The 27,897-nt window shown below is 37.3% G+C and overlaps 3 protein-coding genes across 3 annotated transcripts in view; 1 reads left to right on the top strand and 2 right to left on the bottom strand.

Annotated features, from left to right (window-relative positions):
• LOC139858559 (germacrene A synthase short form-like) overlaps positions 1-19,547 on the bottom strand; it is a 37,182-nt gene extending 17,635 nt beyond the window's left edge. Inside the window, exons 1-2 of the mRNA XM_071847402.1 lie at positions 19,409-19,547; positions 16,109-16,576 (exon numbers count right to left, since the gene is read on the bottom strand). Of these exons, the coding sequence (XP_071703503.1) occupies positions 16,109-16,165 (57 nt within the window). The 5' untranslated portion in view covers positions 16,166-16,576; positions 19,409-19,547. The remainder of the gene's footprint in view (positions 1-16,108; positions 16,577-19,408) is intronic.
• Positions 19,548-21,896: 2,349 nt separating this feature from the next.
• LOC139858549 (alpha-crystallin domain-containing protein 22.3-like) lies at positions 21,897-24,738 on the top strand. Its single transcript, XM_071847387.1, has 3 exons — positions 21,897-22,015; positions 23,358-23,692; positions 24,297-24,738. Exons 1-3 carry the CDS (start codon positions 21,999-22,001, stop codon positions 24,539-24,541), a joined length of 597 nt encoding a protein of 198 aa, XP_071703488.1. The 5' UTR covers positions 21,897-21,998; the 3' UTR covers positions 24,542-24,738.
• Positions 24,739-25,874: 1,136 nt separating this feature from the next.
• On the bottom strand, positions 25,875-27,891 carry LOC139858538 (uncharacterized). The gene is made up of 3 exons (XM_071847378.1): positions 27,719-27,891; positions 26,672-26,790; positions 25,875-26,217 (listed from the first exon to the last, which is right to left on the bottom strand). The coding sequence occupies exons 2-3, from the start codon at positions 26,775-26,777 to the stop codon at positions 26,078-26,080; spliced, it is 246 nt and encodes an 81-aa protein (XP_071703479.1). The 5' UTR covers positions 26,778-26,790; positions 27,719-27,891; the 3' UTR covers positions 25,875-26,077.
• Positions 27,892-27,897: the final 6 nt, after the last annotated feature.

The following is a 27,897-nucleotide window of genomic DNA, read 5'->3' as shown; positions in this document are numbered from 1 at the left end:
CCCAAATAGGTCTCAAAGTACATCATACGAAAAATAAAAATATCAAGTACAACCAAATCGAAAAGAAAATAGTCTTAAACCAATACAACAAGATCAACGGGCACGCAGGCCCTCATCACTGAAACCCGTCATACGGCCAGCTGCCGTACGGGTACTGCTGCTCATATCTGCGCTGGGCATCCTGAAATCTCTCACTCTCATCATAAATCGGGGCCTGAACTCGAGGCCTAACCTCACTCCGATAGTAGACTGGTTGCTGAGCGATGGTACCAAAATAATTCTCTGGATCGTGGTAATAGAGGCGATCGTTGTGGCGCTGCCAGTCATGACCATAGGCAATCCACTGCTGATCATGGTTTATTTCATCCAACCTTTCCTCCTGCCTAACATTACTCGCCTCAACTCTTTGTTGGCTCGCCCACATTCTGTTATCATGTTCCCGCTGATCACTACGGAAATCACGAAACCCACTCGACATACCAACCTGTATATTACCCACCGATGAAACCAAACCATCCCAAATTTCTTGGGAAATTCCCCATTGCTGCTCACCCCCAGCTTGCACATTTGGAGCAACCTGCTCCGGCTCATTCATACCCTGATTAGCACCCCCAACCTCGGGTGCTTGTGGCTCGACAAACGGCACCGCTGTATCTCTACTCTCATTCCACATAACGAAATTGGCATTAAAATAAAACCTTAGATTAAAAGGTTTCATAATCTGCAGCTGATCAGTCAATCTGGTGCATCTACTAAAATCAATATCGAACCATTTTGCAATTCGTGTAACAAAATGGCCACCAAGAATTGGCCGTGTAGATCGAACCTCTCGTGAATGATTTGACAAATATGTGCCAATAAGATTGCACAAATCCACATGTGCACCTCGTGTATACCTAAACAAAATCCATAGCTCGGTGGAATTAACTTTATCATTCCCATTCCGTCGGGCACAAAAAGTACTTGATAAAAGCTTTTGAAACAACCGTAAGTCTTTTCGTTGAATATCAGAGCCCTTGGATTCATTTGACACAAAAGGCACCAAACCTGATATTTCCTCCCAAAAATCACGCTCAAGATAGCCTTCCTGATTACCAATAAACTCTGTCTCCTGTAAATACCGTTTCAAAAGATTATCGGTCCACCCTTCAAACAAATTCAACGCTCGCGCTAAATCAAATCGACTCATCGCTCTTCTCTCGCCCCCCAATCGAAAAGTTAAGAACCCTTTATCTTCCCCATTTCGTCTAGTACGAAAGCTTAGAGAGGAGAAAAATTCAACAATTAATTCCCTATAAAGATGCTCTCGTAGGGACATAGCGCGTTCCCATGCATCTATTTCGAACCCACAATAAGACAACGACAATATGGAAGCAATTTCCTCTTTAACCTCATCAGATGCTCTGTCTAACTCATCCCAGCTGAAGAACCAAGTAGCTTGGATGTTTCGAACCGAAATAAATGCATAGTATTGAGAAAATTCTTCCTGAACTGTTTCCAACCACACTTCCGGGTCGGTTCGTCGTTCTTCCTCCATACGGGCCTGAGCCGTGGAGGAGGATGGTGCACTAGCTCTGCTTCTCTGCACAAATTAAACAAAAACAAATCCAAACACAAACATTGAAGAGTTAGCGTTAAGCGAAATCAACATGTTCCACATACTTGTATCAATTGTCATCAAACTCGTTTCAACTTCAATTAAACATTTAAACAATAGCAAGTATCCAAAACATATGTTTGTGTTTCATGTATCACATTCAAACTAATTCCAAAACTCTTATAGCATAAATGTGTTTCTTTAAACAACTAACTTTAAACTCCATATAACAAACTTCATCATATCAACCATCCAATTACATCAAGATTAAACAACTCCACATTCAAATAGTCATCTCATTAATCACAAAAACTCAACAAACTTAACCAATTCCAAATTCTCACATGAAACCCGCCCAAATTACCCCACACTATCTTAAAACATACCATCATTAACAATCAACACCCTTTCAAACAAAATCCCCAAATATTTAATCATGAAATTCGAATTTAATCACTACCATAATTTCAAGAATCAATATCATGCATAATCAACACAATGAATCATGAAGAAACACAATAATATCAAATTCATCAACAATTAATTCATATAAAAGCATAAAAGATTCAATTAAACATAACCCCTTAAATTTTCAAACATAAACCCTAAAATTAACAAGATTAATCAAGATTAATGAAAGAAAAAGCAAGAGATTAGTTAAAATCGGACCTTAACCGGCATGATGTAGCAATTAATTGAAGAAATTAAGAAGTGATTTGGGTAATTGAATTTAGGGTTTGAAAAGCCTTAGGTGTTCTTGAGATAAGTGTGTGAGAATATTTGGTGTAAAACTGATGCATATACCCTAAAAAGGGTCAAATTCGCGACGGGTCATGTAATTATTCGGGTTGGCCCATTTAACTTTAAACAAAACCGGGGGTTCAGTATCTGCGCGCCTGAAATGTCGCGCCGCGATGTTAACTGCCGCGCCGCGGCAGTTCACTACCCCTGATAGTTAATTCTGTTAAGAAACGTGAATCCCCAAACCAATGATACCTCGCGCCGCGACCAAAATTGCCGCGACGCGGTATTACACATATTTAAATATCATCTTTTAAGTCCCTTTCTGTTTCCAACCTATGCACTTCTCCGCGCCGCGAAGGCTGTTGCCGCGACGCGGCAATACAAAGGAAACAGCCACTTCGTTTTTTTTTTTTTTTTTTTTTTACTTAATTACAACCATTAATTAACCTTAAACCTCAAAACCAACTAGCAATCAGTAAAAACCAATCATTTAGCATTTTAGACTCAGCGAACCCGTGATCTTAGCAAATTATACAAACTATACAACAATGTGAACCTTATTTAACGAGTCGTTCACGCAACTCGTCCCCAACTTCAAGTGGCGTTGGGATCGGGTTCAACGCGAACCTCATCATCAATCACTAACGGACCATCAACATACTTCTTCACACGATGTCCATTAACCTTAAAGGTGATACCATTCGCATTTTTCAACTCGATCGTACCATATGGGTACACCTTAACAACCTCAAATGGTCCCGTCCACCGGGACTTAAGTTTTCCCGGTAAAAGCTTCAATCTAGAGTTAAACAAAAGCACTCGGTCGCCTTCGTTAAACTCTTTCGGACCCTTTAACTTCCTATCATGCCATTGCTTGGTCTTTTCTTTATAAATCAATGAATTCTCGTACGCATCAAGGCGTAACTCACCAAGCTCATTCAATTGCCCCGCCCTTAGGCGTCCGGCTTCCTTCAAATCTAAATTGCACTTTTGAAGTGCCCACATAGCTTTATGCTCAATCTCCAACGGGAGATGGCACGCTTTCCCATAAACCAACCGATAAGGAGTGGTACCAAGTGGCGTTTTGAAGGCGGTTCTAAACGCCCACAAAGCTTCATCGAGCTTATTTGCCCACTCCTTCGGATTCGACCCCACAGTTTTCTCAAGAATACTTTTAAGAGCTCGATTGGTATTCTCAACTTGTCCGCTCGTTTGGGGATGGTATGAAGTAGAAACTTTATGGACAACTCCATATCGCTTCAATACCTTCTCCATTTGAGCGTTACAAAAATGAGTACCCCTATCGCTAATTAAAGCTTTAGGAGTTCCAAATCGAGAGAATAAACGCTTAAGGAACGAAATCACAACTCGTGCATCATTTGTGGGTAAAGCTTGCGCTTCGGCCCATTTAGACACGTAGTCGATGGCAACGAGTATGTAACTAAAATTCTGAGATTTCGGAAATGGCCCCATAAAGTCAATTCCCCAAACGTCAAATACTTCACAAACTTGGATGCTTTGTTGAGGCATCTCATCACGTTTGGTGACTTTACCGGCCCTTTGGCACGAATCACATGACTTACAAACCAGGTGGGCATCTTTGAAGATTGTCGGCCAATAAAAGCCGGCATCATAGACTTTACGCCCCGTAATTTGGGGTCCAAAATGCCCACCGGTAGGCCCACTATGGCACTCGGTTAAAATCCGCATACACTCATCACCGGAAACACACCGGCGGATAATACCATCGGGACAACAACGAAAAAGATAGGGATCCTCCCAGAAATAGTACTTAAGGTCACTGAAGAATTTCTTCCTCTTTTGATGTGACCACCCTTTCTCCAAGAATCTCCCAACTAGATAATTAGCAATGTCCACGTACCACGGCTCATCAACCTTATCCACCTTCATGAGATATTCGCCGGGAAAATCATCATGAATGGTCGTCTCATCGAGAACCTCACGGGAGGGGTTCTCAAGACGTGAAAGGTGATCGGCCGCCAAGTTTTCAGCACCCTTTTTATCCCGGATCTCCACATCAAATTCTTGCAAAAGCAAGATCCATCTAAGAAGTCGTGGTTTTGCATCCGGTTTAGCAAAAAGGTACTTTAGAGCAGAATGGTCCGTAAAGACAATAGTCTTAGATAAGACTAAGTAGGACCGGAACTTATCAAACGAAAAGACCACCGCAAGGAGCTCTTTTTCAGTGGTAGTATAATTTAATTGCGCTCCTTGCAAGGTCTTGCTTGCATAGTAGATGGGTCGGAAATGCTTCTCGACCCTTTGACCCAAAACTGAGCCAACAGCGAAATCAGATGCATCGCACATAAGCTCGAACGGAAGGGACCAATTCGGAGCAATTATGATTGGTGCATTGATGAGTTTCTCCTTCAAAAGCTCGAATGCCTTTTGGCACTCGTCGGAGAATTTCCACGGGGTGTCCTTTTCAAGGAGTTTATTCATCGGGTTGGCAATCTTAGAAAAATCTTTAATGAATCGCCGGTAAAAACCGGCGTGCCCGAGAAAACTCCTAACACCCTTAACATCGGTAGGGGGTGGAAGGTTCTTAATAGCGGTAACCTTTGCGGGATCCACCTCTATACCGTTTTTAGAAATCTTGTGCCCGAGAACGATGCCCCCTTGAACCATGAAATGGCACTTCTCCCAGTTGAGCACAAGATTGGACTTTTCGCACCTGACCAACATCCGTTCTAAGTTAAGAAGGCATGAATCGAAAGTGTCACCGAAGACCGAGAAGTCATCCATGAACACCTCCATGCAATCTTCGATCATGTCATGGAATATGGCCATCATGCACCTTTGAAAAGTGGCCGGAGCATTGCAAAGGCCAAAGGGCATGCGTCGATAAGAGAACGTGCCATACGGGCACGTGAAAGTAGTCTTCTCTTGGTCCTCGGGCGAGATAGGAATTTGAAAATAGCCCGAGAAACCATCGAGAAAGCAATAGAAACTGTTTCCCGCCAACCTCTCTAGCATTTGATCCATGAAAGGTAGCGGGAAGTGGTCTTTACGTGTGGCGTCGTTCAACTTACGGTAGTCGATACAAACACGCCACCCCGTGACAGTCCGGGTGGAAATTAACTCATTTTTATCATTGGTGGTAACAGTCATACCACCTTTCTTAGGTACACAGTGTACCGGGCTAATCCATGGACTGTCAGAAATCGGGTAAATCAGACCTGCATCAAGGAGCTTAATTATCTCTTTCTTCACGACATCTTGCATGTGCGGGTTTAACCTCCTTTGGCGTTGCACCACGGGTTTGGAGTTATCCTCCATTAGGATTTTGTGGGTGCAATAGGAGGGACTAATACCCTTAATGTCGTGAATCTTCCATGCAATGGCCGGTTTATGGGCCTTTAGCATGGTTACAAGCTCAGTTTTCTGACCTGCTGAAAGAGAAGAAGAAATAATTACCGGAAGCTTAGATTCCTCATGCAAGTAAGCGTATTCCAAATGATCTGGAAGTGGCTTCAATTCAAGCTCGGGAGGTTCTTCAATCGAAGACTTGCTCCGGTAATTTGAATCACGTTCGAGTTCTTTGAACTCCTCTTCAGTCGGCTCATAGCCGTTTTCCATCAAGGTGGTTAAAATATCCACCTCCTCAACCTGCACATCCTCATCAATCTCAACCAATGAGCATTCTCCTGAACCCTGTAACTCTGGGAATTCCTGCAAAAACTCAGACTGGACATTCACAGTGTTAAGAAAATAACATGTATCATCAGTGTAACCAGGGTATTTCAAAGCATGGTCGATTGAGAATGTTGCACTCAAATCATCTATCCTAAGGGTCAACTTTTGGCCATAAACATCAATCATACACCTAGCAGTATTTAAGAATGGCCGACCCAAAATTAGTGGAATCCTTTCATCCACTTCCATATCCAAAACAACAAAATCCGCCGGAAAAACTAACGACCCGGTCTTCACTAGCATATTCTCTATGATTCCACGAGGGAATTTAATAGAGCGGTCGGCTAGCTGCACAGCCATACGCGTGGGTTTTAACTCCCCGGGGTCTAGCTTTAAGTAAATAGAATAAGGCATTAAATTAATGCTAGCCCCCAAATCCGCCAAAGCCCTCATACAGTCTAGATTACCAAGTAAACAAGGAATTGTAAAACTTCCAGGATCCTCAAGCTTCTCGGGAAGCTTGTTTGCAACTACCGCTGAGCATGCGGCATTCAACCTGACTGAAGACACGTTCTCCAGTTTCCTCCTGTTAGTCAGCAAATCCTTAAGAAACCTCGCATACTTAGGTATACCTGCAATAACATCAATAAAAGGCATATTTATGTTAACTTTTTTAATCAAGTCCATGAACTTGGACTTTTCGGCCTCTAGCTTCTCCAATCGCTGTTTCCTCGGGAATGGGAGCGGTGGTTGATACTCTCTAACTACCGGTTTAGCAGCAACAGTAACCGGTTCCTTAACAACTTTTTCAGCCACCTGTTCCGGCTCCTTTTCCCTTTCCGGTTCACTTTCAACAACCGGCTCACTATCATTAACTAACGGTACCCGCAAATCATACTCGTCGGGCTTCCTCGGTGGATGATACGCTAAACCACTTCGGGTGGTGATAGCATTAACATGCCCGTTTTTCGGGTTAGTATCCGTCTTGCTAGGTAACTCTCCCGGTTTCCTCTCACTACTCTTATTAGCAAGTTGACCAATCTGCTGTTCAAGATTATGAATAGCTGCTTGTTGATTTCGAAACATTTGGTCATTCTTTTCATTATTCTGAGTAACGGTAGTGACAAGTTGAGTCTGAGATATCACTAACTTCTCGATCATAGCCTCAAGGTTGGACTTTTTCTCTTCGACCTGTGGTTTCTGAAAATAACCGGGAGCTTGCTGCTGAAAACCTCCACTAGAACCCGGTTGGAACCTCGAACCCTGATTACCTTGCGGATTATAAGGATTATTGAAATTCCTATTAAACTGAGCACGTCCCTGAAACTGATTGTTATTCTGCTGACTAATATAGTTGACCTCTTCTTTCTGATTCATAGTCAAACCCGCATCACAATCTTTGCCCAGATGCAAACCTCCACAGTATTCACAACCAACCTTCATACCATGAATATCCTTGTTCATCTTCTCCAAATTCCTACCAAACGAATCCAACTTAGCACTGATAGACCCAAAATCATCATAAGCACCTGTACCTGTAGTCTCTGTTCTCTTAACTGAAGCGGAATGAAAAGACTCATGATCCTGATGCCACTCATGAGAATAAGCAGCTTGCTTTTCAATGATCTCTAACGCCTCTTCTTCAGTCTTATCCATTAACGTACCACCTGCAGCTTGATCAATACACTGACGCGTAGGAATATCACAACCTTTGTAGAAAATCTGAACCTTCTGTAAATCATTCAACCCGTGTTGCGGACACGAGCGTAACAAAGTAGCAAAACGGTCCCAAGCATCAAACAATGTCTCACTGCTCTTTTGTCTAAATTGAGAAATATCTGCTTGAAGTCGAGCAGCTCGAGATGCAGGGAAAAACTTTGACAAAAACTTATCCTCCAAAGTCTCCCAAGATCTAATCGTACCCTCGGGTTGCTTATCTAACCATCTCTTAGCTTCTCCCTTAAGAGTCCAAGGGAAAAGTCTTGTCTTAATTGAAGTGTCGGCAACCTCATGTAGCTTAAACAAGTTACAAACATCATTAAAATTACGAAGATGCTCGTTAGCATCCTCGGTATCTTTGCCATAGAATCGGCAATCAGAAGAAATCAAATTCAGGATCGGCCCTGTAATTTGAAAAGGCTGAGTAATATTCGGTTGAGTAATCGAATTGCCTTGGCCTCCTCGGGTGGCCTTTAACTTTTCAGCCATAGTCTGAGGACGGGGTGCTTCTCCTTCGGCCATTTCTTCAGGTTCTGTAGTATCAGACGAAGCGTAAGAGTCTTCTTCGTTAAAAATTTCAGGTGGTGTCTCGGGCACCACAGTCTCAGAAGTACTTCCCAAATTAACGTAAGTATCACCCGATGAAACTGATGAATCCACTGTTAACTTTTGCTTCTGACTTAAAGCTTTAAACAACTCTCTTTCAGGCTCGTCAAATGGTTTAACAATTGGAGAATCTGAAGAACGCGTATGTTGCATGCACTACCTGTAACTGCAAGAACACAGCTAATAAACCGATTAAACGCACCGACTCAATTAGAATTAAATTAAACTAAACAGTTAAAATTAACTAAGAACAAACTTAATTATCAAACTTAATTTTCAACACAACTGTCCCCGGCAGCGGCGCCAAAAACTTGATGTGTGAAATCTAGTATATAAATTATCTCTGGAAATATGCCTGATTTAAAGATTACTACACACTAACGGGCAGTGTACCCGATCGTGCAATAGTATAAAAATGGTAATTCCAAGTATCGTTCCAAGGACAGTATTAACGTGAGAATTAAGTTTGAAACTAATAAAAGTAAACTAAGTTAAACTATGAAAATTGAAATTACGAGATAGTTTGTTTTGCGGCTATTTAACGATTAGCCAAATCAAGATAGCTTTGAAAATAAAAGACAATATTTTTGGTTTTTAAGTTTAAATAAAAGAAATGCAGACTCGACAGAAAAATAAAGATATTTGAATTCAATGGATAAAAGAATGTTCGCCTAGATATCCTATTCGCAGTGTTGGATGATTTGTTATTAAGCACTAGTTATATTAATCAATGCACGCAATTACTGAGTCGGTTTACCCAGAGTTCTCTTTTAGCAAACACGTCAAACTAGGATTAATTGGCTTAGGGTTCCCTTTTACCAAATACCATCTTTCGTTTGTGACTTAGTAACTAGCTAATTATAAGATTAAGATTCAATTGGTTACGCGTTCGCTCCACACAATTCACCCCTATTTTGGTTAATTACGTTACCCGGTTTTCCCCCTTGGTCCAGTAAGCACCCAATCGGTTAAGACAAATCAATTGGAAATTAGATCACTAAATTGAAACAGGGTTCCCTTTGTTCAAACAAGTTTCACTAATCAACCTAGTAACAATAATTAACACCCACAAGAATGGTTCTTTAATCAAAACTCATAATTAATCATGCATCAATCAATAAAACATTAAAGTATCATCCAAACACTTGCAAATATTCAATCTAGACAAACATTAAAGGTTTAGCCTACAATCATGGCTGAAATCAAAATAACAATCAAAGACATAGAATAATTCATTGTTGATAACAAAAGAATAAAACTAATTAAAGATTGAAATCTGAAAGATACACGAATCGAGACTTGTTCCCGGAATGATTAATACCTTAGAATGACCTTGAAGATCTCCAAAAATCACCTAAGTTCGTCAAAAAGTGGCTGGAATTCGTCAGGATACGATTATGAATAATTAGGGTTAAATTCGGGCTTAAATACTTGCCAAAATAGCTGAACCGACAGACCTGTCGCGCCGCGGAGTTAGTGGTCGCGCCGCGACATTATACATGAAATTTTGATCTTCTTAACTCAAGTTCTGATTTGAAAACACGTGTACGGCCGCGCCGCGGAGGCCTTTCTCGCGCCGCGGCAATTAACTGTTTCTGGTTCCTTCGACTTTTACACACTTTCTTATCTTGAATCATCTAAAAACCCAATATACCTGCTAATTACTTAACGTTTCCATCCTCGGTGCACCATTAGGAATAACAATCCAACAAAATGCCCCATAAACTTCATAAAACACCACTTTCTAATAATTAGCTCGTCAAACTTCGAACAACTCAATATTATCAATATAACCGCCAAATCGTATCCAAATGGACCAAAATGTACCGATATCGCCAATGAAAATGTGTATAAAATACGCGATATCAGTCACGATACTCGATTCACCCCGGTGCCAATAAGATGTACCACGACCTTAAACAACTATATTGGTGGCCGAACATCAAAAGGGACGTAGCTACTTATGTTTCCAAGTGTTTGACATGTTCCAAAGTCAAAGCCGAACACCAAAGACCGTCCGGACTACTTCAACAACCCGAGATCCCGCAATGGAAGTGGGAAAGGATAACGATGGATTTTATCACCAAGCTACCAAAAACGACGGGCGGTTATGATACCATTTGGGTTATTGTTGACCGTCTCACCAAATCCGCACACTTCCTTGCCATGAAAGAAACGGACAAAATGGAGAAACTTGCACAACTTTACATTAAGGAGATCGTAGCCCGACACGGTGTACCTTTATCGATTATCTCCGACCGAGATGGCCGTTTCGTTTCTAGATTTTGGCGTACTTTGCAAGAAGCATTGGGAACGCGTTTAGACATGAGCACCGCATATCTTCCACAAACCGACGGACAAAGCGAACGCACAATTCAAACCTTGGAAGACATGCTACGAGCTTGCGTTGTCGACTTTGGAAAAGCTTGGGATAAGCACTTGCCTCTCGCCGAATTCTCCTACAACAATAGTTATCACGCGAGTATTAACGCTGCACCATTCGAAGCATTATATGGCCGAAAATGTCGTTCTCCTCTTTGTTGGGCCGAAGTAGGCGACAAACAAATCACCGGTCCCGAACTTATTCAAGAAACAACCGAGAAGATCGTTCAAATCCGAGATAGGCTTAGGACGGCCCGGAGTCGTCAAAAGAGTTATACCGACAAACGACGCAACGACCTCGAATTTCAAGTCGGTGACCGAGTAATGTTAAAAGTCGCACCTTGGAAAGGTGTAATTCGTTTTGGGAAACGCGGGAAGCTAAATCCGCAGTATATTGGTCCTTTCGAAATTTTGGAGCGTATTGGAACCGTTGCTTATCGTTTAGATCTTCCGCCTCAATTGAACTCCGTTCATCCTACCTTCCATGTATCTAACTTGAAAAAGTGTCTTGCCGAACCCGATATCGTCATCCCTCTCGAAGAACTTACTATTGATGACAAACTTCATTTTGTGGAGGAACCGGTTGAAATTGTGGACACCTCCGTCAAGACATTGAAACAAAGCCGAATCCCGATTGTCAAGGTTCGTTGGAATGCCAAAAGAGGACCCGAGTTTACTTGGAAAAGGCAAGATCAAATGCAAAAGAAATACCCTCACTTATTCCCGATTCCGGAAACGTAAAATTTCGAGGAAGAAACAACAACTACTACACCTACTTAAATTTCGGGACGAAATTTCTTTTAAGGAGTAGGTAATGTAACATCCCGCCTTTTTCCGTTTACTTTTCCGTTTAACTATTTAAAGTCCGTTATATGATTATGACATCCCTCGTTAATATGCGTTTTAAAATATCTCGTTTAGGTAATTCACGCACCCGCAACCGAACTAGAGGGACCATTGTTGCCAAGAGAGCAAAGAGGTGACTAGGTCAACTAGTCAACCCTTCACTCTCATCCATTCATTAATTCTTTTTCTTTTTCCTTTTTCTCTAACACTTTCACCAAATCTCTCAAACACCACTTCAAGGATTCATCATCCAAATCAAATCGAGCAAGCATCCATCTAAACAAATTGCATATTCGGAATCCTCTCATCTTCCTCTTCGATTCCATACCGATTTCATCAAGTTTGGGTAACTTTCTAAAATCACTAGATTTTGTGTTCTTGATGTTTTTAACTTATAAAGTTGTTAATTAGTGTCTATGGCTCAAGTCTAACATGAATATATGATTTATATGTTCGATTTCGTTATTTGAAGTAACTAGTTTGAATATGAACTTTGGTGTGTTTGATTTGGTGATTTGGTTGTTTGAATGTTGTTAAAAGTGATAAATGCATGTATTAAATGTGTTCCTAGTATCACTAGCTTCAATTTGATGTGTAGGTTGTTTTAGAAAACTTCATAAACATGATTAGTGATTTTGATGTTGTTGGTTAGGGTTTGATAGAATTTAATGTGAACATTTAATGCTTTGAATGACATGAAATGTTATTTGTAAGTGTTAGGTTGTATTGTATGCTTGATCACCTTTGAAACGGCATATCATTCATGTAAATTGGTTGCCGAATCATCAAATTTCATTTATGAACTTGAATGCATTTAATGAGGAGCCTTGAATGTGATTTTGGTTGTTGTAAAAGTAAATGTGATTGTTGAAATGTGTTTAGTTGTTTTCCTTGTCAAAATACCTTTCCGATGATATAAGATACATGTTTTGGTTGTTTGCGGGTCATAAATGGTGATTGTTTGAAGTTAGGTTCGTGCATAAAACTTAAAAACTGCCAGATTTCTCTGTACAGGTAATGGCGCGGCGCGCCATATACCCGCGCGGCGCGCCAAAGTGGTCTGTCCAACTTTGTCAATTTTCGAATAATGTTTGCTATGCTACGCACCTCCGATTCACACGTAACTTGTTCTAACATGCTCATACATGATTAAAAACCTCAGAAAAATAGTTCGGGACCCGACCCGAACGTGTTGACTTTTTCGTTGACTTTGACCGACCAAAGTTTGACTTTTTGTCAAACTTAACCAAATGTTTATGCAACCTTCCTAACTTGTTTATATACTTGTATCTTGCATGAAACTTGACAATTTGATTTCACATGCTACATAATCGAGTCGTAATGAGCCGTAGGACTAATTGAACATCTTTGACCTATCGTGTTTACCGTTATTGATACGACCTATTTGTTTAGGTCAAGACTAGCATTATCCTTCGCACACGTTACTTTGTGAAGTACTTTTCATACGTGCACTCAAGGTGAGATCATAGTCCCACTTTTACTCTTTTTGAACTTACATTTGGGATGAGAAAACATAAACATTTCTTTTACTAAGTGAACACAAGTACAGGAAAACAAACATTCTACATACGAGTTTAGAACAAAATCCTCAATTCGATTATCATTAGTTACACTTGCCGGGTGTAAGCGAGAACTTATGTTGTATGGATCCATATGGGTTTGACAAACCCTCATTCAAACGGTTCGCTACCGTTTACGAATGAAATATATTTTCGTGAAACAGTGTATGTTCTAACACTATTGTGATGGGGTTCTATGGAAGGAAAGTTAAGCATTGATAATTGGGTGCTCGTGAAACAAACTTTTGGAATGTATTACTATTATATCAATGTTACAAATCTTGTGGTTCATTTGTACTTACTTACTTAAACCTATGATTTCACCAACGTTTTCGTTGACAGATTCTATGTTTTTCTCAGGTCCTTGAACGTTTTGTGATACATGCTTCCGCTCATTACTTTTGATGCTTTGCTTGGATATCGAGTATACATGCATACGTGGAGCGTCTTTTGGCTACTTTTAAATTGTGTCGCATATGTTTCAATTGTACTTTAAACTTTGTTATGTATCTAGTTGTCGAACTACTTTGTAAACCTTGAAACATCTTTACTTTTGAAATAAATGCGACATATTTTTGGTCAAACGTTGTTTTAAAGACTTATGACCACGTAACGGGACCTAAGTAGACGGCGCCGTCAAACATGATTTGGTCGGGTCGCTACAGTCTCATCGACATCCAGAAAGTATTCCTATCCATCATTTTCAAAATTGGACATTTTGTTGATGTATAAACATCAGTTTGATGTGTTTGACATTTAATTGTGTTGTTTGTGATGTTGTTATTGGATTGAAGATAATGGTGGTATAAATAGAAGTAAAAATGTAAGAAATCTGATCATGATAAGACAGAGTTTCCGTTAACATTTTAAGTTATATTATTGCACTGGAAACCAGCTTTCTAAAGGCCGGTTCCAGTATTACAAAAGAAAAGCCTGCGAACCAGCGTTTGAAAAGCCGCTTTAGGGCACGGGGTGGCAAAAAGTGTTTGGTCGTCATTTTGTGGACAAGCCGACGTTTGAAACACCGGTTTTTGGTTGACACGTGACAAACCGGCTTTTTAAAATCCAGTTATACTGGTTTTGTAAAATCCAAATCAAAATTCCTAGTTTTGTAAAGTTATTTCCTAATAATACTATTTCAAAACAAATTCGAAGTAAGATATAGCTAGCAATAATCATTTGACTTTAATATCTTCCTAGTTGACATCAAATCAAATTTAACATACAACTACTACAAAACTCAATCCCGCATATGGTAGGTATGGGGGAGTTAGATGTAGACAATGCTTCTCTTATCCTAGAATAAAGACAAATCATTTCTCCACCCGAAACGAAACACTCCCTAGAGTAGAGAAAATCATCCCTCTCAATGTTCTATGGATAGATAGATTGCTTCCAAAAGGAGACCTCCAGCCTAAAGGTAGGAACAATTTTTTAAAATAATAATAAACTATTATTAAAAAATGAGACGTCATAAAAATGGTAGAATCAAACTTCAATGAGTTTAAATCCTGCCTGGAATTCAATTTAGGCTCGACACTTGCTGTTGACTCGATTAATAGAGCCAACAAATTTAACATACACTAAACACATAATATAATAATAATAATTCAATATTCAATAACAACAATAATACGATAATACAATTAAGTAAATCAAATATGGATCAAGTAAATAATGAAATTCATTTATTATCTTAAAAGGCATATTACAATATCGATGTAAACTAATTGGTTAATGTTTTATATATATATATATATATATATATATATATATATATATATATATATATACATATTCGTTTGACAATTATTCGCATATAGGTGTTGTTCAAGCACAACACACAATTGTTTCCCAAGAAGCTAGCCGAGAGTCATCTCGCATCAAGCATGACTCAATTCCATTCCATGCTCGTGACAATGTCTTACAACAATCACAATTGTATCGAAAGTGTTTCCATAACAAAAACTAAAATACTGCATTTCACTACCCAATGCATCAACTCACAGTGAACATTTTATGAGAAAAAAAAGGTACAAATACACAACCAAACATGCTTTACAGTGTTGTACTGTACAACACTGTAAAACATGTTTGGTTGTGTATGTGTAAAAATTGGTTGTGTATATATCATCACCCGAAAAAAAAACCATTGGCAATTGTCTCTTGTCATGCATTACCAACACAAATCGCATATAGCATTTGGACACTAGATAATAGCAGTTAAGCTGAATCAATGTATAGATTATTGGGTATTTTCTAAATCTGAAATCAATAGATAACTTGTTCACATCATGATGATAACTCTTAGCAAGCTAATAGATAGTTTAGACTTCTCCAAAAGCGTACCATTTTTTTAGGCAAGACTCGTTCTCGCATAGAACATGATGCAAATCACCCAGAATAAGTCATATGATTAACTTTCATGAAAATTAATAACCAATTTTATATGCATCTACGACAATTATAAAACGTGCGAAACTTGGTACAAGATCAACTAACTTGAATGCAAAGTGAGAATGAGATACTATCATACATTCATCATCACCCTAACTATCCACATAACAAGTAAAAGCACCTGGCAGCTTGTCAAAACAATGACAGTAATAAGAGCTATGAATTTGTTGAGAAAAAAGTAAAGAAAAGTGTGTTAGTGTTAAACATGCAATAGTCACAATAATGCTAAAGGTGGCAATGTCAACCCATTTACCTAAAAATGAGTCGATTTGGGTTAAAATTTGTTTTAGTTAAATAGTAAAGGATTGCTAATATTAACCAGACCAAATCTTTTTTAGTATATTTAGATCTAGATCATCATTGTAATAGGTTTTCAATTTCTACAAGAGATTAAATTAATATTCAACGTGACAAATGTTGCTGGTTGATTCATCCATCCATCTGTTATATCACCTCTAATAAAATCTGTAGGAAAAACAAATCAAAAAATACCTGTAGTCATCTAGACCCCGAAAATTACCTTCGTCGTTCGATCAAATAGGTTTGTAAGGAGGGTAGATTCCCCGAATTTGTTCATTGTCTAGTTCCACAAGTTTCTCTAACTCGGCTCTCGTAAGAGTGACCAAGAAGCAATTAATATCATGTATGTTTTTTACTAGTACTGATATCGCGTTCTCGGGCCCACCAACCACATCACTCATAATGTTCAAGTAAACTTCCATTGCCTTATCAACATCATCCGAACAGCATTCAACATATATTTCGTACATTTTCCTTTCTCCGTCCGACATCTTTACGTCCATGTCATCAATAAACTCAGCTTCTGCAGGTGCCCTTATATGGTCAACTTCCATGTCTTTTTGTTTCCATTCATTTATGTTGGCCAAATGCAGTTTGTTCAGTGATGTAGTGACATCGTTTAGAGCCGTCATATCCTTGTATTTGAAACCTCTCTGTTTGATCCAATTTCTTTGCTTTCAAGTTCAACCTGTTAAGAGGACATGACTTAGGTTATGTATTATCGGTCTCAAATTTGAGTCATATGGGTTAAGCTTTCGGGTCAATTGGGTCTGGCAATGTAAACCAAAACTTAAAAAAAGGTCCAATGAGTTTTTTTTCTACCTATTAGCTCTTATACAAAATATAAAAATACTGGTCAACTGGTTATCAAATCCTAAGCGATGGGTCTAATGGGTCTTGTGAATGGGTCAAATGTAAAAGAATATGAACAGTTTGGACCTATTTGACCCATTTATGACACCCCATTTTCTAACACCTCATTTACAGCTTTCCATGAATCTTCAATTATTTTATTGAGCTTGTTAAGGCCACTCTTAACCATGACGTTCCGTCATGGGATAACTGACTGCCACATCAGCGCCACATCAACACTTACTTTCCATCACTAACCAACCACTAAACTGCTAACATTCATGACGTACCCATCACTTGGTCCCACCTCTATTTTTATATTAAACTTATATATTATTAACTTATATATAACATTTAAAATCCTAAAAATAAACATTTTATTAATAAAAAAAATATTACAATGTCCTAAAAAAAACAACATTACAAATTCCTAAAAATAAAAAAATAAAAAACATTACAAATTCCTAAAAATAAAAATAAAACATTACAAATTCCTAAAAATAAAAAATAAAAACATTACCGATTCCTAAAAAAAAACATTACAAATTCCTAAAAATGCCAAAAAAAAAAAGTTCAATACGACCCGATCGTGTCGTCACTCACGTGTCCCGAATCGCAATTATTGTGCGGGCAGTGAGGATGAGGTCGAACGCAGAATTTTCGGGTCCAAATACCAATACAATACAACTCGATTCGGTTGCATTTGAGTTTGGCTCTCCCGACAATTTCATGCCATTCTTTTTCGGTCGTGCTAAACTCGAACTTATCGGTTTCTGGATCACAGTAAGCAAAATCCGAGGCCTCGAAGCCAACATTATCGCGTATGTAGTCGAACAAACGCTCCGTGTCCCAGTAGGTGATATCGAGATTCTCGAACGACTTACATCGCCCGTCAAGGTACAACCTCCAATCTTCACTCAGCTCTCCCGCGTACCATACGTCCATCGAGAAAGTTAAACGCACCATCGTATGTGTTTGTATTTTTGAGAATGGCAGTGTGTGTTTTTATGTTTTAGAATGGCAGTGTGTGTTTATGTTTGAGAATTGCAGTGACAGTGGAGTATACTGCCTTCATATACATGTATATATAGCAAGTTTCAAACGTTCAAATGTTTAACCGTTGTAACGTTCGATTAACAGTAGCATAACCCGTGAATGAAATTGTCATGCAACGAAAAAAACGAGTACGGGGTGCGACGGCGGAAGGCATGACGGGCCGCTAATATCGGCGCCGTTAAAAAACGCGCCCAACGACGGGAGCAAGAATAAACCGTTAAGAGTGCTCTAATAGCATCCTTAGCATCCTTTCTGACATGTCATGAGTTATCATATATGACCAGTTCTGACCAGTTTGGACCTATTTGACCCATCTGACCCATTACCCGTTTCGACATGTTACCCAAACCGACCCAGACTGACCCGTTTAAAATTTTACCCATTTGACCCATGACCCATTTCAACCCAAAACCGTTTTGACCCGTTACCCAAACCGACCCAACCTGACCCATTTGCCAGGTATAAATTTATGAATATTTATAGCAAACAAACAACTTGAAGAAAATGCTAAATAGGGAATAGATCAAAATCGTGAAAGTACAATATGCACACAGTCTCCTATATATTGCACAATTCAACTTAGATTATCATCGTGAAAGATGTATATTTTATGATCATATTCGTAGCAATAGCTATTTCTTCGATGGAAATTTAAAAGGAAATGAAAAGGTGTGTGTGGATTGAACCAGCTCACACAGATACTTCCCTCGAGACATTGACCATTTACCTAACTGAACAACCCATTTTACCACTTATGCACATGTGTCATATTTAAAATGAACTACAATTACTTTATCCACTATAACCAGCTTGGCCGTCCTCCAATGCTTTTCGATCGCCTAATGTAATACTTTTGAAGAATTATATCCTTTAAGGATCTTAATTTTCCCATTTGAAAAGGCAAAGTGCTTATCGTATATACAGTTAAGTACTATTACTTAAAGGATATACTATACGCAGACCCAGTTTCATCAGATATCAATACACTAGTTAAGGTCTTATTGTATGTAAGACCGTTACTTAAAGGCAAAGTGCTTATCGTTATTATTTTAGTTAAGGGTGCATTTGTTCGCCTCTTAATGGAATGGTTCAGTGTTGAATGCTGAACCATTCAGCATTCAGTGCGTTTGTTTCTGACCTTTGAATGACATATGGTGCTGAATGGTTCAGAATTCAGTGCTGAACCATTCAGAGATGAAACATTCTCTAAACCATTAAGAGCTTAAATTTTCTGTAATTTTCTTCTCAAATCTTATCCTGAATACTTAAATAACAAATATATTGAATATTTTATTCATGTTACACTTTGATAAGGTAATTTTACTCAATTTATATCGTTCATTCTAAATGATTATCAAACAGCTTATTTTCATTCGGAACAAACTTTATTAACAGGCTTTGAATCATTCAGATTCTGAACCATGTGCTAAATCATTCAGTTTTATCAAACGCACCCTAAGTACTAATACTTATCTGATGAAATTGGGTCTGCGTATAGTTCAAAATACGTATTGAATGCTTTTCGATCGCCTAATGTAATACGATGTTAAGGTTTCGTTTGAAATTAAAAAAAAAAAAAAAAAAACAAAAAAAGGGTTTATTACATAATTACCTGAAAATGAAGTATGCGTTGGATACCGCTTGCTGATTCTGTGACCTAGCAATCCCTCCTGGCGGTGAAGAAAGATATTACGTCGACTGTTTTTATTGCGGCTGATCAGGGAACCGATTCGTGGGTGTATCAGGTCGTAGGGCATTGCAAAGAAAGAAAGTAGATAGAACAAAAAGTAAATAAATAAATATAATAAATTATAAATGTTATGTTATAGATAAATAAAATAAAAATATAAAGATAAATTAGACTCTTAAACACCACCCAAATACTTTTAAGTAAGTCAAAAACAACCGATTAAATAGATAAGTACAATTTCTAAAAATTTCATGAAAATCGTAGAGAATATCGGAGTGATTTTTATAAGATGTGGATGGTTAATGTAATATAATGTAAAACGTAAGAATAAGAATTATGAGTATAATTTACTATAAATAAATGGGGTTGCTGATAATAAAAAAAAAAACTATGAAAGTTGGAGTAGCGTTGAGAAAATTAAAAAAAGAAATCGAAAGAACTTATTTTGACCTGTGTGATTATCAACCATTGATGTGAGTTTGAAATTTTAATGTGATATATCTGGTGTGGGTTTGAGTATGTGGTGTGGGTTCGAGTCTAACTATATGGTGTGAGTGTAAATCTTCCGTGTTGGTATGAATCTATTATGTGATTGTGAGTATTTAGTGTAAGTATGTATCAATTCAATTGTTTTTTTTCTTCTCAAAATTAGATGGTTCATATGTATTCACCTATTATTTATGGATATGTGTTAGACGATGTTATAACATTAATTTTAAGTTTGTTCATTAAAAAGGGTCGAAGTCTTAAAGAAATTCGATCCAACTCTGGTTTGAGCATCTCCCTAACATACCTACTTTCGAAGTTATCATTTGTCTCTTTATGGTATGCGTTTGAGTGTGAGTTTGTGGTGTGAGTGCATGTCTTTCGTGTAGGTGTGAGTCTGTTGTGTGATTCTGAGTTTTTACTTTCAGTTGTATTATTCATTTTTTTATCTCAAAATTAGGTCGTCTGTATATTTTAACCTAATATTTTATGATTATGGATCATATGATGTCATAAATACTAGTTTAACTTTTGTTCAATTAAAAGGATATAAGTATTAATAGAATTCGATCCAATCTCAGTTTGTTAGCCTACTTACTTTCGAAGCTAGACTTTGTCCCTTTATAGTGTGGGTTTGAGTCTTAGGACCTTACTTACCACTTAATGGGTTGTTGCTGTAAAACTCTTAGTTTATAAGTAACATTGTTGTTTATTTGTCACTTAAAATGTTACTGAATTTAAAAATTAGTCTATTTTCAGAAGACATGAAATCACACACTCATTCAGAATAATAGTCAAAAATGAAAACAAGGACAAATTCAGAAAACAAAGTAAACAACACATGTCTGTGGTGTGAGTATGAGTCTCTCGAATGGATGTAAGTCTATTGCATGGTTATGCGTCTTTAGTGTGAGTATGTATTAATTCAATTGTTTTGTCTTGAAATCAGGCCGTTCATTTATTTCACCTTATATTATACATGTAGATAGATATGGTCCATATGGATAAGATAATGACATAATACAAATTTAAATTTTTACACATTCATATCCATTTAATATATTTAAATTTTAGTTCTTCAATTCATATTCACATACATATCAAGTACTCTCCATTTAGATCGTCTATATCCACCATTTACGAGTTATTCGATGCATATCCACTATTTCATTGATGTATATCGTTCATTTCCACCCACTGTTGCAAAAGACCCCGTCTCAAGCCGTTGCGACGGTTTGGTGACTTCCCCGTCTCGTCTCTAAGAAAACCGTCTAATATGACAGTCAACGGTCAAAATTCGGGACAAAGTTGAAAAAAATCGGGTTAAAGTCTTTCAAAATTCGAAAAAATTAGATAGTCGGTAAAATTAGTCATATTTTTCGTATTTTAGTTTAAACTTTTTGCATTAAATTAAGGGTGATAGCGATAATTGGTACAATCAGTCAATTAAAGTTTTTAACTTTAAACTATGTATACATATATACATATATATATACTTATATATTTAAAAATCAACTTTGGTCAACGTGCGTCTCGACCCCCTGTCTCGATCACGTCTCGAACGTCTTGACCTTTTTTCAACCCGACCGTCTTGACCCCGTCTCACGTTTCCACCATTAAGTGGCTGAGTGAACAAGGGTTTATAGAATAAAACTGAACCGCGATAGTAAAATTAGTGAAATGTAAATATGAAAATTGAAAAGCGAAACTAAAATTTGAAACGGAAAAATTAAATTGACGTTTGTACCCTCACATGTGTCGCACGTGCCATGAAAAATCACATGAAAATGTCGAGCGTTCGTTTCCACAGTAAGGCTTTGTTCCAGAAATTTTGTTGAGAAAGAAATGAAATGGAAGGGAGGTGAATGAAGAGGAATGATTGAATTCAATCTTTCCAAACCCTTTCCATTCGTTTAAAAAACAACTCTGGAACACCCTAACTGATTACTTCCGCTTTAAAGTCCACCCTCGTTCAAGAAAATTCAAAATCTCAAAAACCCTCGTTCACTCTTCAATTGCGTCTCTCATGGCTGCTCCCAATGGGTATGTTCTTCTTCAACCTATTTACGAGCTTCATACATGTTTTCAGAATCTCCGTTTTCTATGGGTTTAAATCATAAAACCCTAATTATTGTTTTGGCATGGACCCTGTTCATTGTGAAAATTTTTAATGTTGTTTTGTATCTACAGTTGTTGAAATAAGTTTTTTCCTTTTTTATTTTATTTTGTTTTTTTTTTTTAAATTTTTTATCAAAAAGACTAAAGTTACTTGCTACGATGCTTTATAATTTAAAATAAGATGCTAATTTCTGTAGTGTTTTGATATTGTTTTCAATATTATGTTCCTTTTCTGGCTGTCAGTTTTTTTTTTTTTTTTTTTTAAATAGAAGATTAAGTTGCTTTCCTTTCACTTCCGCTGAGCTTAAAATTATTCGCCGTTGAATCTTTACATGTTTAGTGATAAAAATATTGTTAATAATTGTTTTGCGTTATTTAATTATTAATTGTAGATGTTGTGTGGCAACATGCAATATGGAATCTTTACATGAGTAATGAGTTCAGTTTACTTGATGCTTTCAAGTATCAAAATGAACCAGTGTACCGTCCTTACTAAACCATGTTTAAACTATCAATCTTTTATGAGATCGTTTAGTTACTAGTCTCTGATGTTAATGTTAGGATTTTGAGTAGACGTGGCAAAATGGGCGGGTAGTGTATCTTGTCAAAACGGGTAGTTTAGAAGTTATAAATATCAATCGCGCCGAATTCGGATTCGAAACTTATAATTGCCTAATAAAACCTTGTAGGACGTCTTAGGCTGGGTTTGATAAAACTGAATGATTTAGCGTTGAATGTTCATAATCTGAATGATTCAGAGTCTCTGAATAAACTTGGTTCTGAATGAAAAAAACTGTTTGATAATCATTTTGAATAAACAATATGAATTGGGTAAAATTATCTCTATAACGTGTTACATGAATAAAAAGATTTAATATACTTGTTTGTTAAGTTTTATGGACATTATTTGAATAAGATATTACAGAAAAATTGGGTGCTTAATGGTTAAGAGGGTTTTTCAACTTTGAATGGTTCAACACTGAATGCTGAACCATTCAACATTATATGTCATTCAGAGGTCAGAAACAAACGCGTTGAATGTTGAATAGTTCAACATTCAGCGCTGAACCATTCGATTAAGAGGTAAACAAACACACCCTTACAATTATAAAATATTCCGGGAGCATTGAGCCATGTGCCTTAGTTTATGAAACGTAAATGGGTCCGTTGACTGTCTATGTGGGTAATTTTCTCTATATGTAGTGGTTGAATATTGTATTTGATAAACTAATCCAATTTTTTTATACCATTCTCTTGTGAATTTCAGATCTCACCAATCTTTTGATGATCAACCTGCAATTGATGTAGCACCTATTAACTGTGTCTCGTACAATGGCCCATCTCTAGATTGTTTTGATTCCGATATGGCACAGCAGAACGAAGTGAACGTGCCTCTGAAGTATGAGCCAGCAATGGTTTATCTGCCTCAAGGAGCCACTGTTAAAGAACTGGACGACATTTTATCGGTCGCAAAAAATGGAATAGTGGTCTCTGGGAGTGCTGCTGCTTCAGTGGGACCACTTATCGGTTCACTTGATATTTCAGAATCGAATGACGGTTATCTTTTTCGTGTTGCTCTGCCAGGTGTCAAGAAGGATGAAAGTAAGTATCAGTCTGCCCTCAATATTTTAAATTGTGATTTATACTTGATCTCATATTCTTATGCTTTCTTAAAAATTTTAGTCAACACAAAGACTAAGGCTGCAAACGAGTTGAGCTCAGCTTGAGTTCACCTCAAAAAGCTCGTTAGTTTATAAAGGTATAGTTGATGACTCCTATATATATATATATATATATATATATATATATATATATATATATATATATATATATATATATATATATATATAAATATGTAGAAGTTGAACTTAATAATAAAAGTCATTTCTTTACCCCAAAAAAGATGAACAATCATTTCTAAAGGTATATGAAAATTATAACAAATGTGAACAAATGTGACATAAAACAATGATATCATGATTAATGAATCATACTTAAATTCCAAATTATACACTCACCTACATTAATTTACCAGTGGACATCATAGAGGAGCGTTAAGCTGATAAACTATGCATTTTTTTTCTAGTGAAAAATGAACAATTGTAATCTCTTAGATTAACATAGTTCTATAGCAACATGTTTAAAATTACAAGTCACTTAAGTTACAAATGATTGATTTGTTTGTATTACAATATTCAATCTGCAGCGTTTAAATGTGATTTACAAATGGATGGAGTTGTCACTGTCAACGGAGTGACAAGCACAGGGGAGAAGAAGATTCTCGCCCACAACATGGTGTTTGAGATGCACACACAAAATTTTTGCCCACCAGGCGATTTCTCAGTTTCCTTCAAGTTGGGTGCACATGTTGACCCTTCAACCCTGGAACATGAATTCGATAACGGTGTTCTTGAGGGAGTTGTTAAAAAAAAGTGGCTGCATTATTCATGATTTAGCCATCAGTTGTATAGATTAAGAACATATTGGTCGTCTTGATGTATTTTGCAGTTAAACATTGTAGCTAGGTTCGAAAGGCATGTTTAGTTGACGGATTTGAATATTTGAGTAGTCGGATTTGTAATCCTGTGGCAAGGATCTCCCCAATTGCTTATGCCATTTTTTGGTATTGAACTAAAGAAATTATTAAAAAGTGGTTTATAATTAATGAATGTGTGCTTTTTTTTTTTTTTTTTCAAAATAACAATAACATTAAAAACTGATCTGAAGATCAGCAAGCACACCCGATACAAAGATTCCAACAACTAGCCAATAAAGGGTATAACAAAAGGATACTTAAATAACGGCTACACTAACCTTTAAAAAATAATAAAAAAACATAACAAACGGCCAGAGCCGAAGCCGCCGGTAAAAAACTTCCGGCCAGAAAAAGGGTCCGACGACCACCCATCGTCACCTGCAAACAGAAACCACAACAAAAAAGGGCAAACCTTCACAAGCAAAAAACCAGATCTCCATGAAAGGAGTTTGCAGTCTGATTTTCCGAGCAAAAGGAGACCGGAAAGTGAGAATCCGGCATCGAAGAATATAACTTAGGCGAGTAGACAGACCAATCAGAGCTCAAAAGACCCAAATCTGACGAGAAACAAGGTGACCCGAAAACACCACAAGCCGAGAAGGAAACGTCGGCCGAAGATGTTTTCAAAGACAGAAACCACAAGAAGAAACGGCAAACCTTCATAAGCAAAAAAAACTAGAAATCCATTAAAAAAAGTTCGTCGCCTGATTATCCGAGCAAAAGGAGACTGGAAAGTGAGAATCCGGCATCGAAGAACATAACTCCGGCGAGTAGATAGACCAATCAGAGAGCTCAAAAGACCCAATTCCGACGAGAAACAAAGCGACCAGAAAACACCACAAGACGAGAAGAAAACGTTGGCCGAAGATGTTTGCAAGGACAGAAACCACAACAAAACACGACAAACCTTCGGAAGCAAAAATCTAGAACTCCATGAAAAAAGTTCGCCACCTGAATTTCCGAGCAAAAGGAGACCGGAAAGTGAGAATCCAGCATCGAAGACCATAACTCCGGCGAGTAGCTAGACCAATCAGTGTGCTTTTACTTACTGAGTTATATTTTCTCTCTTAAAGTAATGGATGACAAGCAACACAATATTGTGAATTTTTTACCTTAAAAAAAGAATAGATATTCTAAGAGGAACATAGGCTGGAATATCTGTTATATTTTCGAGGTCATTACTTATTAGTGCTGATATTAAAGTCTAAACTAGATTCAGTAGCTCCATGAAGATATAACCTCATTTATTTCAAGAAAGATTAGAAGCTTGAAATAGCTTGAAAATAATCAAGACATTTGTTTATGAGCAAGTTTGATTATATATTACCACAAAAATACAACACATACACATGACTCCTAAAGTTCCACTAAAACTATGGCAATGATGTTTAACTCTCTTAGTCTCTTTTTTATGTCTTGAGCTCAGTTTGTTGTTGACTTGGATTCAATAGTTAATGGCCTTGCATATCGAGCATCTCATCTAAACCCTTTAATCTCTCCAATCCCTCGCTGATCAAGTAACGAATTTTCTGTTTGTCATTGCAATCTCTGTTGTTCTCCATCTCCTGTCTGATTGTATGCATCAACTCACCTACAAATATTTCTTTAAATGGTTAGAAACATCAAAGGAACTTGTATACTCTAATGAAACTAATAAGGGACTGCTGCAGTCTGCACGCTATTGGTGGTAAAATGGGCAACAACAACGGGTTAGGCAAATGGTAACATAGTAGTTACAAGTCTGAACCTCTATAGCCTATAGGTACGAAAAAATGAAATTATTTGTTTCCAGAAAACTGTGAGTTATGATAAGTTTAAAACTATGTTAAATCATATTTATAAGAATAAAAACAACAAGTATAATTTACCAAAGCTAAAAAAGATAACATAATAACATTTTTATTAACAAATCGGGTCATAACAACTGAAAATTGAAGGTCATGTACTCTTTTGTTTTTTACTCTTTTGGGGAAACTACCATATAAACACACTTAAATCAATTATGAAACAGCAAGCGTATTCTTTAGTTGCATAAAGATGTTCACCTTTACTCGGAGCAGGTGCTCTTTTGGCAACTCTTAGAGCTTGCCTGTACAGCTTTAGCACCCGAGCACGCAAAATGAAAGCCTGCAAGTCCAAAGAGGCAACCATAACTGACTCTCCCCTGCAATCCAATGAATTCATATTCAAATTATAAATGTTATCATAGACCGTAAAGATATTTTAGTTATATCTCGTATACAGACAAAATATGTATTTTATACATAGATATATTGCAATTGAATAAAAAAGTAGTATCAAATTATGAGTCAATTTGGTTTATATCAATTACTTCACATATGCCATGAAAAACAAATTTCGATTTATAAGTTAACCCACAGAATGGTGTTGACGGGTCAACCCAACTCGGCATGAGGTTTTCGATATAATGAAGAATGGCTTGTAAGCAACTTATATTGAAATGGTGACTACTGCTTCACCAAAACTTGCTTCACTTTTATTAAGAGTGAAAATCGATATCGGAACAACCTCATCACGCACATGCACGGACGCGCAAGGGCGGACCTATTTACACTCCAGTGGTAGCACGGGATATCACTGAAATACGCGATGCATTGGATTTTTTTTTTGAGTTTTTAACTAGTGATACCACTGGATAGTGTAATTTTTTTTTGTATTTTTAATTAGTGACACCAGTGACTACGAATCCTAGATCCGCCACTGCGGACGCGCGCACCCATACACACAGAGATATACCCTCTGTATTTGAAAATGGATAACAAATTTTAAGGAAGGAATACATCCTAAGATAACTCATACGATATTTCAGTAATAACTAGAACTAACAATCAAAACAGGCAGCTGTAAAAGTTCTTATATGTAACAAGGAATATGTAGTTAGTTAGAAGTAACGCTTAAATCAATATTTGATGATGGCATATGGTAATTGAAACTGCAATTTTTAAATCGAGTGTAACACATGGTCTAAGAAAAACGAAATTATCAACAAATTGATATAAGTTTAGTAGTCGTATATTTGCATAAATAATGGAGTATAACTGAAGAAGAGCAGGTGGTGAAAGAAAACTTACAATCAAATTTGCGCGTAAGTGAAGGGGAGAACAGAAGGATACAGAGAGTGTATGAACCAATGCCAAAGGATTTCCTGATCTTTATTGGATTTGCCCCAAAAATGTTTGAAACTTCTTACATTGATTTAGGGATTTAGGGTTTCACAAAATGTTGGGGGTGAGTATCACTATCTGCCGAA

This window comes from Rutidosis leptorrhynchoides, chromosome 1 (assembly GCF_046630445.1).
Source record: "Rutidosis leptorrhynchoides isolate AG116_Rl617_1_P2 chromosome 1, CSIRO_AGI_Rlap_v1, whole genome shotgun sequence".
In the NCBI taxonomy this organism is placed as follows: Eukaryota; Viridiplantae; Streptophyta; class Magnoliopsida; order Asterales; family Asteraceae; genus Rutidosis; species Rutidosis leptorrhynchoides.
This window is presented reverse-complemented; position numbering and strand designations above follow the sequence as displayed.

Coding starts and splice junctions, on each gene's coding strand:
- LOC139858549 (XM_071847387.1), top strand. Junction 23,693..24,296: donor AGGTGTCAAGAAGGATGAAA/GTAAGTATCAGT, acceptor TTCAATCTGCAG/CGTTTAAATGTGATTTACAA.
- LOC139858538 (XM_071847378.1), bottom strand. CDS start 26,777: ATGGTTGCCTCTTTGGACTTGCAGGCTTTCATTTTGCGTGCTCGGGTG. Junction 26,218..26,671: donor AGCACCTGCTCCGAGTAAAG/GTGAACATCTTT, acceptor AAATATTTGTAG/GTGAGTTGATGCATACAATC.